General features: G+C 24.9%; 1 protein-coding gene across 5 annotated transcripts in view; it reads right to left on the bottom strand.

Moving 5' to 3' along the window:
• The window catches only part of LOC122857829 (dystrophin, isoforms A/C/F/G/H-like), a 125927-nt gene that overhangs the window by 67968 nt on the left and 38946 nt on the right, over positions 1-19013 (bottom strand). For all 5 annotated transcript variants that reach the window (XM_044160236.1, XM_044160238.1, XM_044160240.1 and 2 more), the window contains 4 exons: positions 14716-14821; positions 6622-6833; positions 5493-5647; positions 5208-5397 (listed from right to left, as the gene is read on the bottom strand). In XM_044160236.1, the coding sequence (XP_044016171.1) occupies positions 5208-5397; positions 5493-5647; positions 6622-6833; positions 14716-14821 (663 nt within the window). The remainder of the gene's footprint in view (positions 1-5207; positions 5398-5492; positions 5648-6621; positions 6834-14715; positions 14822-19013) is intronic.

Below are 19013 nucleotides of genomic sequence, written 5' to 3'. Positions count from 1 at the left end.
AACCACACGATAAAAAATACAGATGTTAAAAAAAGATTGCTATTGAAATAATGAAAACAATCGGCTTCTTGAAAGTGTAAAAAGTAAATACAATTGTTGTTTTTCTAGCTCGGTGATATTTACAACACCCAATAGAATACTGTTAAAAAAAAAAAAAAAATAGAGCTTTATCGTGTTTAAAGTTGTGTGTCCCTCGTGCAACAATTGGAAAACACTTATTTGAGCTTAAAAAAGTTATCGTATACTTCCTAGGTTTATTTATTTATTTATATTTATTATTTTTTTTTCACGTCAATAGTGTATTTTTATATTTAATGCGATAACTAGGTCCAGTGTACACAGTAGATAATATTATATGTAGCCAGTTGTATGTAGGATCAAAAAAAAAAAAAATAATGAAAAAATGTTTTTTTCTCTTTATATCATAGCACCAGTTACTAGATTTCGTTGAGCATAAATTTTCAAACGATATGCGAATATATGCGCTTTTGATAAGCGACTCACCGCATATATACGAAAACGCAAATCACAGTTGGAATTTTTTTTTTTTCATACATACATAAAGGGAGAGAGAAATGATATGCTTTGTATAAAATGGAGAATATTTTTTCATATACGTTCAATACCAAACACCCATATGCTATGAGATTTATTTATTTTTTTATTTTTACTATTTTTTTATGTTGAAGAAAAAATAAAAAGAAATAGTATAGTAGAGTTTTTTTTTTTACTATTATTATATATATTTTGTTGGTTGATATTACAGCAAGTCAATCGAGATGCACGTCCAGCCAAAAATATAATAAGAAAAAACGTGAGAATGGTATTTTATATTGTCAACGAATTGAGTAGGATATAGAAATATCGAAAAAAAAAATATATGTACATTTTTATCGAGAAGAAATTGCAGGATAGATGACTGGGGTTTATTGTCCACCTGGATGAGCTCGAAAAGCTGCTGGACAAGAAAATAAATCGTCTGGAGGTGGTGGTACAAATTCTGTCAGATATCTTGAGATTTTACACACACGGTTTGAAAATACTGTGCAACATCTGGTGTATATAAATTTTACAGGAAATTTATTAGATCGTAACAAAAAAAAATAATTAAAAAAAATATAAACAATACAAATAATTTTAATTAAATATTGAAGCAATTTTTTTTTCTTATGAAATAAAGTAAATATAAAATTTTAAAGCTAGAATATAAAATTGATTCTGAGTTATAAAATGAAAGTATTAAATTAATATACGACTGGCAAATGAATAAAATGAAAAGTAAGTGAAAATAAAGTGCAGGTGTTCATTAAATTTCAAGAAATGGAAAATAATAAAAATGAAAAAGAAAAAAAAAAATTGTTGAAAATAAGAAGCGTAAAATAAAAGGCATAGAAAAGTTGCATGAAACTGAAACAAAAAAAAAAAAAAGTGTAAATGCAACACAATAGTAAATAATGATCTTAGAAATGGATGCTTTCAAGCTGAATAATCGAGTTTATTTTCTCACAATTTTTTTAAAAACTTGGCACACAGAAATTGGAAGTGAAAATAAATCTGGCTGTTTATTTTTTTTTTCATGTTCAATATTTGTAAAAATTTCAAATGTTTCTATGTAAAATGTCCAGTCTACAAAATCTTGTGAAAATTTAAAAAGAAGTCAAAGTTAATCGTGAATTTTTTTGGTATTGATTGATTGGTTCTTTTCTTTGGAAATGTTTTTTAAATTTGTTGGAAAAAAAATATTCAAATGTAGATTTGTTTCATGATCGACGATTGAGATTGAATGAATTGAGATGATCATTTATGGGTCTTCAAAGTTGTACCTCACAATTTGCCAATAAATTGAAGCACAACCTTTTGCAACATAGATTATCGGAAAGTTTATTTTGTCAGATAAAACAAGCATGAGAAAGGCACTGCATCAAAACAATCGATTTAATTTTTTTTTCCTTCTCACAATTTAACCGACAAGTAAAACATTTTTCTTTTTTTTTTGTTTTTTCTTCTTGTTTTTCTAAAGATAATATTTTTTGTCTGAAATTTAAATTAATTTCTCTTGCATTTTCATGCAATTTATTTTCCACGTTAACTAATATTTTTCACTGTGATTTTAAAGTTTACTAACAAACAATTATTTTGCTATTTATTAATATCAATATGATAAATTTCATTGTTAAATTTAATAACATTTTTGTGATATATTTTTTGAGTAAATGATGATATAAAAAATAAATGCGTCAACGACAGCTCGTTACGATATTACAGGACTTGTTACCTGTCTACAGTCAACAACAGCAACGTGTTCTTGACATATTAGACAATTTTATCAAAATTAAAAAAAAGAAACTCTTAAAAAGACAAACAATTTTTGTACAAAAGTAACAATTAATTTCTCAGACATTTTTTTGTCAATAGAGATAAAAAATTTATCGAAACAACAAACAATCAATAAGATAGAAATAATTATTTCTAGTAAATTTTTATAAATTACAAATTGTTTATTAAACAATTTTTTTTTAATTTCAGAGCAATTAGCAAGTTGTTAAGTCTATAATGGAATTTAGTTCTTCAACGTTAATTGAGCAACATTAGACCAATTACAAGATTCCATTCATTTCATTGAAATTTTATTTCTATTTTTGAACAACAAGAATTTTATTTTTTTTTCATTATGTATGGAAAAAAAGAAAATTTCATAATCTTTATCATGAAAAATAAATAGAAAAAAAGGAAAAAGATTCACTAAAGCTTCTGTAAAATGAAACTTTTGCTGTGATAAGCCATAAAATCCTGGAATAATAGCAACTCAAGTGACGTTGAGACTTACTTTATATTTTTTTATTTTTATATTTTTCGTCAGAGACTCAGTTATTTTTTACGGTGTCAAGTGCCAAGCACAAAATTCGCCCTGAGAATTCGTAATGCCTCCTATTTCAACGCTTCCAGGCAATTCTGTCGCATCTAAAAATCGCACGAGTGATCAATCTTCCATGAAAATAGTATTCCACTAGCAAATGGTAGAAAATAACGAAACATGAAAATAGTTTTAGACTTAAAATTTTCATTCATTTCATGATTGAAGATACCAAAAAAGTCAAAAAATTATAAATTGAATTATTCATTGCGTTTGACTTTTCTTTTTTCTTTTTGTAAATTCTGTCACACGCTCGTGATTATTTAATAAAATAAATTACCAAAAAAAAAAAATTATTAGCTACAATAATAATTTTAAATATATATTAAATTAAATAAATTATGATCACGTATTTAAGATAGAAATTGTGGATATGGCATGTGCATAAATGCATGAAAAAAAAAGAGACCAAAAGGCCATGCACGTACAATCAGACAAATAGTTCAATTCAAAACTTTCTCGTATGCATATATAATATTTGTCATCTGCTGACGACGTTATCACTTTATTTTGGTTTGAAAATTCAATTTAATATGTATACTTTTTAAATTAAATATTTATTTATATTTATTTGTAATTTCAAGTATTAAAATATCAAAAAAACTGGCAAGAAAAATAATTAAAAATTACATTAAATACTTTGAGTAGAAAATAATAATTAACTGCTTATTTTCACTTCATTTTTTTTCTATAATATATTTACAACAACTTGTGTGATAAATAAAAATATCTTTTGATAATCTCTAGTCAAAGTAGAAATTTTTAAAAGTCATTTAAACAACTGTAAATATATTATAAACTATTTGCAGTTGATAAACATAAAAACCATTGATAAAAAATAATTTTCTAGCAATGTAGAAATTTTATCGACAGTAAGAAAATCATCCCTTAGAGGGTAAAATAAATTTTCAGTTAAATTTTATCAGTTGATATTGCAGATAATAGTTGGTCAACAAAAATCATCCCTTAAATTTCATCCCTCCTGTATTACCGACTGTTTACAGCTTTTTTTTTTGCGATACGCAAAGCTCACACAAAAAAAAAAGCTTTGTGCAAAACGCAGGCGCGTATTATTTCGATCGAAAAAGTTAGAAGAGCATCGAACCCAAAGTTTACGATTAAATGCTAACCACTTGACTCAAATATATAAATTTCAAAATATTAAAAAGCTTGAAAAATAACATATTTTAAATCATAATATTTATTATTTTTAATTTAACTCTTCAACTAAAATATTAATTTATTTATTTTTAAAATTTTGCTAAATTTTTAATTGTCCCTAAATCTATTTTTAAATAAATATGTAAAAATAATAAATTAATAATATTGTTAATTTAAATTGAATATCATATCATCATTAATAAAATTAAGTCCATGCTAATTAACAATTTATTTGCATGATAAAAACATTAGAAAACCTGATAATTAATGAGCTGATAAAATGATAATCAAAGTACTTGATGTATCTAAATATCCGGCTGATAATTAACGTAAATTTGTTAATTCCACGATACATAAATTAGCCGAAAGAAAAAAAAAAAAAGACAATATATAAAACACAGGAAAGATCAGTATAGCATTGGTGATTGCAACGAAATAAGCTGGCAAAGTAATGGGTAACCCTCAAGCCGACTTTTCTATCGATCCTTTGTCATTCTCAGACTGCGATAAAGTAAAAAAAAAAAAAAGAATTGTCTATAGCCGTTTTAAATTACAAATGGTGCATCCATTAACCGACATACTTTTTTTCTCGTCTATTTATAAAGAAACTATCAAGCAAATTATAATTCAATAAATAATAAAAAGATTTCACGAGGAAAAAATATAACATAAATAATTTCTAAAACAATGAAATAGTTATTTAAATGATCAGATTGAGAGTCAAATAATATTAAATTTAATTGCCAACAGAAAAAAAATAAAAACCTTATTATTATGATGGAGAGTCTGTTGACAATGGGGTGAAATAGATGGTTACTGTTACGATGAGGATGATTGATATTGAAATAATAATCCTGTTCACATCGGTTCAATGAGAGGACACAAACAATGTAAATGTATATTACAGTATAACATATGAATATCATAACACAAATTGAATCGTAACTTCCAATTAAATTCTATCATTATAAATATTAAAAATATACAAATATATTTTAACAAATTAATAAACGAAAAAAATTGATAATTTGTTTAATTATATGTAAATTAATAAATTCAATTTTTATTATTGATTTATTTTAATTAATATGTTGATTTTTTTTTTTTTATTAATTTTATAATTTAAGCTTACCTTTAGCTGGTGTTGTGGTCGTCTGAGTGCTCCTTGATCTCGTCTACCACCTAACCGATCAGCTTCACCTTCAAGTCCCTCCATTGATGACTCTGCTTCGCTTAGCCAAGCTAAAAACTTGTCCAATGAACGATCAAAATTATGCAATGAATTCATTGCTGAGTGCAATAATTTACCACGATTTATTATACTGAAAAAAAATTAATTTATAATTAATTAATTAATTTTTTTTTTTCAAAAAAATAAATTTTAATTTTTTATATTTATTTTTGTTTTTTTTTTAACCTTGTATTTAGATTGTTGTAACGTTGATTAATTGTTTCAGTCATTTTTTTCACCCTCGTTGTATCATCTTGTTGATATACTGCTATTAATTTTTGGGTTAGTTGATTAAACACCTCAATTTGATGTTTATACTGATGGAGATCAGCATGGAATGACTGAAAATAATTATATTTTAATCGATAAATATAAAAATTGATCCAAACAATTTGAAGATGATTTAATTTGTAATTTTAAATATTAAATTAAAGTAATGAAATATTATTGATTTAATTTGCCAAGTGTTTATTAAATCAATGGAGCTGAAGTTTTACAGAATAATATTTTTTCTAACTAGGATAAAGAGCCGATTATATAAAAATATCAACGGGAAAAGGTCAAGGGATAAATAAAGATAATGTGTGATTTTTTTTATAATTTTTTACGCGATCGGTAAGGAGTAGTTAGAAGCTTGAAATTGAATTTTAATAGAGTTTTAGAGAAATTATTTTTTTTAAGTTAGATACAGGACCGATTATATAAAAATATCAACGGGAAAAGGTTAAGGGATAAATAAAGATAATGTGTGATTTTTTTTATAATTTTCTACGCGATCGGTAAGGGGTAGATTAGGGAAAAATGAGTTTCAGTTCAAACCTACCCCAATCTACCCCTTACCGATCGCGTAGAAAATTATGAAAAAAATCCCACATTATCTTTATCTATCCCTCAATCTTCTCCCGTTGATATTTTATATAATCGGTCTTCTATCTAACTTAAAAAAAATGATTTCTCTAAATATTCTCCGGAAAAACGAGTTTCAGTCTGAACCTACCCCAATCTACCTTTTACCGATCGCGTAGAAAATTATAAAAAAAAATCACACATTATCTTTATTTATCCCTCAACCTTTTTCCGTTGATATTTTTATATAATCGGTCCTTTATCTAAATTTAAAAATATGATTCATCTAAAACTTATCTAAAATCGAATTTTTAAGCCCCTAACTCCCCCTTACCGATCATACTACCACTCATACAATATACATGATTTGTATTCATTTAAATTTAAATAAAACTGTTGAAACTATCAATAAATTTATTCACGCTAAATGACTATCAAGTTTTTTTTTTATCTCAAGTATTTAATTTACCTTTTGCTCTCGGAGTTGGGCTTCAAGCACATCAGCAGTATGTCCAACAGAACGCATTCTCGACAGACGAAGTTCCATTCTACCAAGCCATGCTTCCACATCAATTCGTTTGTCCTCATAGCGTTGACTGTCATCTAGCATTGCATCAAGCTGACTCTTACGCTGCATGACTTTTGAATTTGTTTCATCCCAATGCTCTCGCAACTTAGTAACTGCAATATAAAAAATAATATTATTTATTGAAAAAAATATACATTTATCTATTCTCTATCATTGCACATTGCAAGATAAAAAAAAAACAATATTATTTTCAAATTATAAACGTGTCAAAAAATAATATCACTGAAATAATAATTAGTTTTTTTTTTTTTTAAATCACAACTCATCACACATAACTACAAAATAAAAAATATTAGATTTTTTTTTTAATTTTTTCTATTGAATAGAGTAATTGGAGTTTTAAAAATAAAACAATTGTGTATATTTTTTTTTTTTTTTTAATTTTATCGATTTCACATCACACATGACAACACACGGATATTTTTGTCTACCTTTCAGGAAAAATCTGATGTAAATTAAATTGCTTGAACATATTCCATCAAAGAGGATTGATCCTACAAGATAAAATTAAATAATTTAAATAATTTCTGGGATCCTTCAATTCAGCTTACATGTATTTAAAAAAATTAATCCAAAGATAGTAATAAAAAATCTTTTTTTAAAAAAAACGACTGAAAAACAATAGCTTCTTTTTAAAAATGTAAATCTGTTTTTTAAAAAGGAAAAAAATTTACAGTGGTGTCATTAAACATTAAAAAAAATAAGTTTTATATTCAGTTTAAGATAAAAATTATTAAATATATATTATAATTAATATAAATTTTCAAACTTTGATTAAATCTAAGAAGAGAATTTGTATGTCATCATAAATAATATGACGTTTGATAGCCTAATGCATGTCTTAAAAATACCTCACGTGTTCAAAACTTATGAACAAAGTAAATATCATCATAAATGCTGTGAAAGTGAGCTATGCAACTTGTGTAATATTTCTTTATACTTTGGTCCCTCAAGCAAGAATTAAGTGGCTGATATATCATTGTCCCATGAAGAAAATAACAAAGTCGCATATGAAAAACTATTATGTCAAAAAAAATCTATGACATGAATCTAATATTATTATTTTTGAATAAAAAATACAACCGGTAAATTTGATAAAGTATTATTTAAAATATAATATATCAAATTGAAATAATATCATCGAAATAACCTTCCAAAAAAAAAATATTCCAAGTACAAAAAAAAATAGTTTCATATGAATAAATTTCCAAGGTTTTTCGTGACGAAATAAAAAATTCGTTACTTGAAAAAGTAAAAGAAAAGTTTTATTATTTTAATCAACTTTGATGTACAATTTTTATGGTAAACCACCGATTGTACATCATTTAATATTTATATTTTTATTTTATTGTCAACATTGATAACATGCATTAAACATTGCACGCAATAACAACTGACATGATAAGTCTTGCGTGTTAATAATATTTGTGCAAAAAATTGATACTTTATTAATCCTTTTCATTTTTAAAATTCAACTTTTTTTCAACTACATAATTGATAGGTTAATTATCCGATTAAGAGCTTTTCTTAGACGAGCTTAATTTAAAATTAATAATTCAAATTTCAACGCTACTTGAGATAATTTTTATTTTTGTTTATTGGTTATTTAACATTTGTAAAATTGTTAAAATTAAATTATAAAAAATCTTCTTAATTTTTAGTTGACTGGCTTTTAATTTAATGCAGTTTTTATTGTGAATATATTTAAGATAGATGAGCATTAGTTTTACAACAAGTTGAGTCCACAGAGAATAATTTGGTATTGAGTTTTGCACGCAACATTAATCAGAACTTCACACTCTGGTTTGTTGGGTACAAAGTTTGGTGGTTGAATATTCGATAGGCAAAATTTACGTTGTAAATTCATGAATTTGCGGTAATACCTTTTTATTATTTTTAAAACTTTTTTTTTTTAATTCTACAATGAAGAAAAATAATTAAATTAAAAAAATTATTTCAAATAAAATTAAGGGTGCAGTTAATTGTTTTTGGTGCTGGTGCTTTTTTTTTTTTATTTTTTTGGTGTCACATGCTGACATACCAGGATGAGGAGAATAATCAGTTGTATAATCAGATTTTCTTCTTCCACGAGTATCCATTGCTTCAATTGAATATGATGCTTGATAATTCATGTAACGTCTTGAATTTCCATCAATAATATCATCTTTTATTTCTCGTCTATGACGAACGTTGTTTGATGAATCATGTATTATTATTCCACCAGAACTAATTGATGAACGAGTTGGCGATATTCGCGTATTGTATGCCATACTTTGAACCATCAATTCTAAATATTTTTAAAATAATTTCAAAAATATTTTTAAGTAAATATACAACCCTAATTTAATTTTAAAAATATATTTGTATATTTTTTTTATTTTAAAAGTAAAAAAGAAACAAATAATTATGAAAAATTAATTTTACTATACAGCTAAATATTTTTTTTAAAAACTCAATAAATTATAAACATCATACGCACAAAAATTTGTTGATAATATTTTTTTTTTTTTGAATAAACATAAACCGTATGTTAAATAACCTAAATTTAACAAAACTTTTTTGGCACAAAGATGGAAATAGGCTGATTCTTTTTTTACTACATTGTCCTCATTCCATCGAAAAAAAAAAAAGATAAAAGCTTTGGTCATATTGGTTTTAAAATAAAAAAGGTACAATATTTCAAGAAGCCAATTTCAATTCTGATACAATTTCCAAATGCAGATGCAATTCAAGCTATGAATAAATTGTTTTATTTTATTTTTATTTTATTGATTTGTTGGTTGACTGATTAATCGTTGTAAATTTAACGTAAATTAATTGGAACAGTCATACCTTGTTGAGGACCGTTTGATGATGCTGATGATGGTGGTTGTGGTCTATGAGGTGATAAACCACCCACTATTGGTGGTGATGTTGATGGTAATGATTGAATATTTTGATGGCCAATACCAGCTGGACCAAGAGGATTTATAAAACCATGAATGAGATTATTGTGAAGTGGACTGGAATGTAATGGACGAGATGAAGCGACCATTCCAGGTAATGGTATACCACCTCGTGTTTGTGTTGTCTCGAGAGAATTAAATGCATTTGGCAATACATGTGATTGTGTTACTGGTACTGTACCAGTAATGTGTCCAGATCCTCTTCTCTGTTGTGACATGATTTTAACCGTTATCAATTCCCAAGACAATCTTCAAAGCTTCAATTCAAGCTTCTATTTTTTTTTTTTTTTTCTTTTCAATTTTTTAAGCACTATTTTACTTGTCAAATGTTGCTTTTAGCTTTTTCATTCGTTCATAGTTTTAAACTTTAAATAATCTGCTTGTAAATAGTAATTTTTCTTTTTTTTTTTTGAATTATACATTAATGAAAATTATTATTTCATTAATTTCAACATGTCGTGTCATTTTTATATTCAAACAGACATCACAAAACACATACACGTGTTATTATTTTGCCGGCTGGTTACAAACTCAATAAATAATTTCATAACTGACACAACAACTAGAAATTTTTGTTTTTTAAAAAATTTATCTTCTATAATGATTTGTTGTTAAAAAAAAAAGAAAAACTAAATAATAAAAAAAAAATATTATCACAATATACACTGAAGGTCTTTGAGCAACAGCAGCCAAGCAACACCAGAGTAAAAAAAATAAAATACTGCTAATAATAAACACAACCTATTGTAAATATTATAATATAAAAAATAAATATTCTATATAAATTATAAAATTTAAATCAACAAAATAACAGCAAAATCAATAAATTTTAAATCAATAATTTATCAATTAATTAATTCATCATTTTCCTGATATAATTGTAATTGTTTTTTTTTTATTTTTCGTATGAAATTTAAATACTAAATTATAATTTTTCACTGTATGAATACCAATGGAAAAACGATGTGCGACAGGGAGCGGCCGCGCGTATACTGAAAACGCTGAAAACCACGCCGGCAGCACCTTCAACACTATCGCCGCACCCTCCAATACCCCCAAAGCCACCCTACAATGAATTTCAACCCTCTACTACTACAACTACTACTCTACTACAACAACTACCACTAGGTAAAAATCCTATACGTTCATCTTTTTCTATTTTTTACCTCTGCACACCCTTTACCACTACTATTTTCATAGATTGTCTATCACCTCCTGGTTCAACCACCACCATTACCATCACCAACACAACCAACATTAATGTGTGTAACCAGGTAGATTGTTGTTGTTCTTCTATTTGTACCGCATAAATTCACACATACACATATATTTATATACAATTTACACGCATACATATATTTATTTTCATTTTTTTTTTTTATGCGCGCACACGCTTAACGCTTTACTACCCCCTCAACTAAACCCAAATAATAATAATATATAATTTTTTTATTTTTCTTAAATCTTCTTCTCTTTCTATCACACATTTTTACAAACCAATTTTTTTTTTTTTTTCTTTTTATTTAACAAGAAAAAGTCGTGCAACCAAAGATTTTATCGATTTTTTATTTTACCTGTTTTATTTGTGTTTGTATTTTTTTTTTTTTTGATATGATGAAAAAATTGTATATATATGTAATATTAGTTTAAAAAATTGGAGCTCATGAGAAAGGCTTATTTTTGTTATTTGTATTGATTGAATTATTTTATTTTAAAATTGATAATTCAATGAGACAATGAAAATTTATAGAAAAGTTTTTATGAAAGACAGAATGGAGTAAGTTGGTTAGCCATGGTTGTTGTCAGTTGGTGACGTTAAACAAAGAAACTTGATCAATTGAGAAGTGCTAATGGACCCTTAACTAATCCGGGTAATGCCTTGAGCATGACTGCACTATGCATTGGTATTGACCATTCGAGTAGTTAATTCGATTATGTGTAGAGAGAATGTGTTGGTTCGATAGCTTCCATCTCTGCATCATTGCAGTTACGAATTGCGTACATACTTAATATTAAAATAATAATATAATTTCATCTTTCGAACGATTCAACAATTATTGTCTATTTGAAAATTCCATATCCATGACAAAGTAAATTTTAAATACTTATTTTAACAAATAATTAAAAATAAATAAAAGCTTTTTTTAAGATGTAAATTAATGAGCTTTTTTTTTTTTTATTCATCTCTTTAGTAAATATTTAAATGAATGGAAAATTTTCAGTTTTAAAATGTACAATTAATTTTATAAAAAGTACAATACTTTGTACAATAGTATATATTCACACTAACATGGCAAAAAAAGACAAAGAAAAAAAAATCATTCGACTTGAGCTTTCAACTGGCGATGTAGAAAACGAGATAAATCTCAAGGGAAGTTCATTAGCCCTGTATAAATATATAGTATAATAAATATATCGTTGAAATAGAAACAAGAAAAAAAAAAAAACGAGATAATGAAAAAATTTACTAAAAATAAATTTATCCAAGAAAATTAATTGATTTTTTATATAGAAAAATTAATTAATATTAAAAAATTATTTAAATAAATATTTATTATTCAAACAAACAATTGTAAAAAAATTGTTAAAAATATTTGAATGAATAAATGTAACCACTCACTAATTGTTGAATTAATTTAATAATTATTGGTTAATTTATTGCGTTAATTAATTTAGAAATTATTTGTATAAATAAATATAACCACATAATTATTAGCAAAATGAATTAAATTATTATTAAATTAATTGTAAAAACAATTAACTGTAATAATTATAAATTATGAAAATAAATAATTATAATAATTATAAATTATCCAAATAAATAAATGTAACCACATAATAATGAGGATTTTGATAAGCTAAACCAAAAACTAAATGAAACTTTCATAAATTCAATTTGAAAAGTTTTTGCAAATACTTGAGTCGTAATTCCTGTGAGTAATCCCTTTATATATATATAACTTTACAACTTACTATAATCAGCCAGATAAGTTGGCATATAGTTATAATGAACCAAAGCAAAAAACCTTGTAAATTTGGTTAGACAATAAATACATTCAAGACCATGTATATCACTGACAATTATTATTTTACAGCAGAACTTTTAGTAAGTCTTCAATTTTCATTAAAATATATATTTTGAAAATGTTCTTTTGTTTTATTTTAACTATGCTCAAATGAATTGTATCCTACAATTATTTTACTTTTTATTTTTTATTTTTTAATGTGAAAATTTACTGACGTTGTATTTCATTAAAATTTTGTCTGCATTTTGTCTACATAAATACAAGCACAAATGAAGTAGACGAAACATTTACTTCAAGTCAACATTTTAGTGAAGAAAAAATTCTAAAGAAAAAGAAACAGTATAAAAATTATTAATGCTACTTTTTTTTAGCATATCTTGGAATATTTTAAACGACAAAGTATTATGATATCTATTGAAGTTAAATTTTATACCATATAAAATTTAATCTTTTCGAAATGAAACTAGAGAATGCATTTTTTATAAAAAAAAAAAACAAAAGAAAAAATTTTTTTTTTTATCAGTTTGAATAAATCATGAAGCATACCAAATAGAGAGGGTATTAGTGTGAATATTGTAATTTGAATTTACAACTGAATTTATATTTATATTTGAAAATGAATAATAAAAAAAAATATTTTTCAATACAAAAAAATGAATTGATACAGTTACGAAAAAAAAATAAAAATTCTTGTTTACACACAAATTTTTTTGTTATATTACAATTTCAAATGTAGTATCTGCAAATTCAAAGCGTAATTCAATTTGAAGTGAGTATATGTGCTTCAAGAGCACATCATCAAATCGAATAGGAAAAATTTCATAATTTTTATAAAAAAATATTTTTGTGAATGATGCAGATAAAATTGCATGAAGATAAAATTATTTCAGTAATTTAAAATATTTTCTTTTTCAAGTACATAACGTTGCCATAAATGTAAAAGAAATATTTCAAAAATTTACTATTAATGTTGTAATTATTTCGAAAATGATATACTAAAAGCTTGACATAAAAAATATCTTTGAAAATTAAAAGTTTGTCAGATATTTACAGCAAGTAAAAGTGCTTCAAATTTTCTATAATATAAATAGAGCAGGACGAGTGTCGTAAATATATTTTTTCTTTTAAATTTTATTGGATTTTTATAGAGTTTGAAGTAAAATGTTGTTATTTTCATTTTATGGATTTGATCGTAATACTGGTCGATGTCTTTTAAATTTAATTGGCTAATAGAACAAGCACATTGTTATGGAAGAGTTTACAAAAGTGGATTAAATGTTGGTTGGTTGATGCCAAGCAGTAACATCACACACATTAAACACTTTGCTTATATAATCCAACGTTAATACCTTAATGTTCTCATTTTCTAAGCCTTCTGTGTGTCGCTACATTGAATCCTTTATCAAGTTAATAATACCAAGGGTCTTTAATATATTTATAATAATTTATAAATCATTTTTAAAATAATAATTTAAAACTTTTTATAATATTTTTAAGTATTTAAAATACAAAGTTTATCATTTCAAAATAAAAATGATTTAAAAAGTTTATAAAAAATTATTTATTTGTAAGAATTCTACACAAAGTAAACGAAAAATTTAAATCAGTAAACTGACAAAAATTTTTTGCTCTTTAAATATAATAAAGGAGAAGAAAAAAAATGGGTAAAAATGTTTATTCGTCTGTGAGTACCATCAAAAACAAAAGAGATAATTGGATACTCATTTAAAGTATAAAAACAAAACTATAAAGTGTAACAGAATGACTGAACATTGTTATTTTGTATAAATGAAAAATTGTGATAAAAGAAATTCTTAGTATATTATGTAAAATATAAAAATCTCTTGATAAAAGGAAAATATTTACCAAGGGGTTTATGAAATTTAAAATATTAAAATTTAAACAACAAACGATGCAATTGTACCAAGAGATACTTCCTCTTCATTGGTTTTAGTTAAATATAAAAAAAAGATTAAATTTTTTATTTTAAATTTATTGCTTACCTTTGCCATGGAGTTGTTGTCGATTTGTATCAGCTCGAAGATTTTCCGCTGTATGCACGAGTTCATCCAGCTGAGGTTTCTTTTGCTCAAGCTCTCGTAAAACATTCTGAAAAATAATGATAATTTATTTATTAATTTGAGAATATTAAGTATTATTTTTTCTGAATATTTTATTTATAATAATTATGGTATTTTGAATTTGACAAAATAATTAACATTAATTTATTAAAACTAAATAACTAGATGGAATTTTGCAAGTTTTAAAACATTTTTTGGCATGATAGTTCTTAATTTGGAATAATTTCGAATGAAATATACGAAAAAGTTTTCTGTGTATTCAAGAAAATTAGAATTTGTATGCGTTTACATTATAAATTTAATTAGTTTTCAAACAAAAGTTTTACAAGACAAATTACAATAACCAACAAATGGTCCACAAAAAAAAGCTCAAACATTTTTTGATGTTTAAAAAATTATTTTTCTTTTATCTGTATGTTTGTATAAAGAAAAAAAAAAAAACTACTATTTTCTCGCTGTTTTATTTATACTTTTATAATTTATAAATGTCAAGTTGTGATGATAAAAAATGAGTATAAATTATTCAAAATACCAAGACGAATTATAATTCTAAATTTATTTAATATTTTGCAGATAATATTTTCGTTAATTTAATTATTAAAAATTTGATTTATCAAAGTAAAAATCATCACTAAAATATTAATAAATAATTTGTAATTAAAGATTTATTTTATAAATAAACGAGTAATGAAAAAAATCAATAATTACATTTGACACTAATCGCTGCACTTTAATTATGAACGAGCCAGTAAAAAAAAAAAATTCAATATTAATTAATCGATAAAAATTTAGTGAATGTATTTAACAAATTTAGGATCAACAGGCATCTTATAATCTCAATGAATAATTTAATAATTTGTAATTAAAATTACAAAAAAACTAATTGAATTTCAGAAAAATAAATATTTAAATTTATTTCACTGAAAAGTAAAAGGAAAAATTTTTTTTTAAGCAATATTATCATGACAAATAAAACAATCAAGATTATTTTGCAATAAAAATAAAAATGTATGAAAAAAAAACATACTTAAAATAAATATATATATGTAAAATGATAAATTGCTTGAAAAGTTTTAAGCTGGAAATAATTTTTCCAACAATGAAATATTATCTCATAAGCGTTGTAATGCATCTTAACATTTGAAACATCTTTTATAATATTATCTTGAAGTTGCAAAAGAATTTTCATAGGCTAGAAAATTGCAAAAGTAGTAGTAGTAAAGTAGAGGGTGACCACCCAAGACTCGATCGGTTCATGTATTATTCAATAGATATACCCTCTGTAGCGTATTGCGCTTACAAAACACATACGCTTTTTGCCATCTTTCATTCTCATCCTTATTTTATTTTTAAAACTTCTATATTTGAACTTCATTTAAATAAATAAAACGACATTGTTTCATTGACAATTCAATCTGATGTACTATTTTTTATGCAATAAAAACACAAATAAATAAATAAATAAATTTCAAATGTTTTTATATTTTAATATTTTTGAATTTTGACTCACTTTAAAACGAAGTTGTAATGTTCCTGTATAAACTGGTGTCGTTGAACCACCAGGTTGAATATTATTAGGATTCATTATTCAAAATATTTTTATAAATATTACACCACAAATATAAATTCAAATATTAAAAATAATTTTCACATTTTAAATGAATTTTAAAAATAGATTATATATTTTTGAATATTTAACAAAAGTGTTTAATTCAAATGAGAGTATAAAAATTTATACTATTTAATTGTAAATTTATACAAAGTGATGTTAAACATCTGTCGAGTGGGTCATTCAAAATTTAACAAATTCAATGACAATTGGCACAGTGTCAAATGCAAACACAGTGGTTTTAAAGAGCGTTTTTTTAAGTGCGTGTATTCCGAGAGAATAGCTTGAAGATACTGACTGGCTGCTGGTGATTCACCCAAAATTTTCAAGGCTTTTGTGTAACCATGGATAGAAAGAGAAATTTTTGATGGTATTGCGAATACATCTCTTTGCGCTGTTTCTGTTTAGGGAGAATAATCCAATGTGGCGCAAAATTCGCATGGCAGAAAAGGGTGGCTCTGGTTTGTTGCAGTAGTAAAATATATTTGTCTCATTTTAAATACTGAATTAATCAATATTATTGATTCAAATAAAAAATAAACCTCAATATATTTCAATTAATTAATTTACTTTAATTTAAAAAAAATTAATTAATTTAAAAATTAGCAATCTTAAATATACCCCGTCTAAAAAAATAATATAAGCTTTTTATCATCAAAGTTTTATAAAATTTAAATAAAAAATATTAAAGATTATTTTCTTAAATTTAAGGACGTATATTTTTAAGAACCATAATTTTTATTCTCTTGAGTTTCAGGGTTTGTTCTGAATCTTTACTACATACTACTGAAATCCAATTCGATGATAGGGGAAAATATTTGTGATGCGCAAACTCAGTAGAGACTTAGGGAGACGATCGTTTTCATTGACGAAATTAATTCAAGACAAGCCATCTGTCCAAGTTGTAATAAAAAAAAGCATTCAATAATTTGCGATAGGTTGGGATTTTCAAATGTTGTCTATTGATCATGACCATGACATTCACGCCAAAAAAAAAAAAAAAACTGTTGCTTTTAAATCAACCATACTTGAAGAATCAAATTCTCAAAAGAAAATCTTCATTTTCATTAAATTTATTATGAAAGTTTTTTTTAATATTAATTAATGTTCATGTAGTTAATTGGGCTTATGATATTAGATGCGTAGTTGACGTGTTAGAAACTTGTGGTTGTCATGTGCTTTGATGAATAATATTAAACACGTATATAAAGTTAAATATACAAGAGTCTAAAATATATATAACAATTAACATCTACCACCAATGAAAGATACTTTGCATTATATAAACCATGATTTATTCGCGTGCAACAAAAAACATTTTCGATTATTATACAGTGAAGTTTGTAGTATGGTAGCCGTGGTAATAATTTGAATATATGATAAAACCACCACCCACAAACAAAAATTTTCAACTGCAATGTGAAATTTGATGCGGCAATAATATTTGCATGGCAATGCAGTTCATCAAACATCTAGAATTATTTTATCAAATTTAATATTATTTTATATTTAAACTTTCATCAATTATTTAATCGTATTTATAGAAATAATTAATTTTTTTATGAAAAATTTTAGTGGTGAATCCATAACCAAATGTATTGTACGTGTTTTCTACAAATGTCGTTGAAGCCTTGTACAGAATACAAATATATAATCATAAAGCAATCCTTTTTCCAAATGATAGAATTTCATAAATATATATATTTTTTTTTAATTTATAAAATATATTTGATATGATATATATCACATTATTTCAATATTGATCCTTGACGACTGACTGCATGTCATTTGAATTTACATTCCATCAAAATTGGACAGATGCTGAATGATGAATACAAGGTAGTACAGATATTTGATAGGTTCAATGATTCAACGATGAAATTCTCTATTTACAAGTTGAATCTCGCATTGCACCATGCACAAATGCATTCCTAGTTACCACAACTTTTAGTTATTTTTCTGTATTTTTTCAATAGGAAATCGATACAAAGTACAGCAATATCATCTGTCGTTTCATTTTTGTTTTTTTTAAATATATATTTTCAATTATCCATTTGAGGAGTAAATTGTTATTTACATCTGTTATTGATTTTTATTATTATATGTTTAAAAAAGAATAGAAAAAAACCTATTATCGAAATAATTTTGTTGTTAGTAATAATTATTTTGTTTTCGACAATTGGTGGAAAATTTGTTGACGAAAATAAGATATAAAGACACAAAGTAAACAAAAAGAAAAAAAAAAGGGTGTACTGAAGGCGTGGTCGTTGACCGTTTGATACCAATGTCAATGTCAATTTAGTAATTCTTTGTCTATATGTGCAATAAACCTGAGATTTCTTTTGTGATTTCGTATGGTAAAACAGGCTTCGAAATTTACCTTCTGTTCAAATACATACTAAAACTAGCTGTTGATACTTGTCAGGGTTGTTTATCGATTCCTAGCCAAATGCTAAACCATCATCCCTTTGGATTTGCGAGGTATCTACCTTGTCGATTGAAAATTTCTATCAAAAATCAACAAACAGTATCGACATATTTTCCGAAAAAAAAAACTACTTTTATTTTCATCTTTGTTAAATCTGTGATAATCTTTTAATGCTGATAAACT

Source organism: Aphidius gifuensis, linkage group LG5 (genome assembly GCF_014905175.1).
Source record: "Aphidius gifuensis isolate YNYX2018 linkage group LG5, ASM1490517v1, whole genome shotgun sequence".
Classification (NCBI taxonomy): Eukaryota; Metazoa; Arthropoda; class Insecta; order Hymenoptera; family Braconidae; genus Aphidius; species Aphidius gifuensis.
Note: the sequence above shows the minus strand (reverse complement) of the source record. Positions and strands in the feature narration are given on the sequence as shown.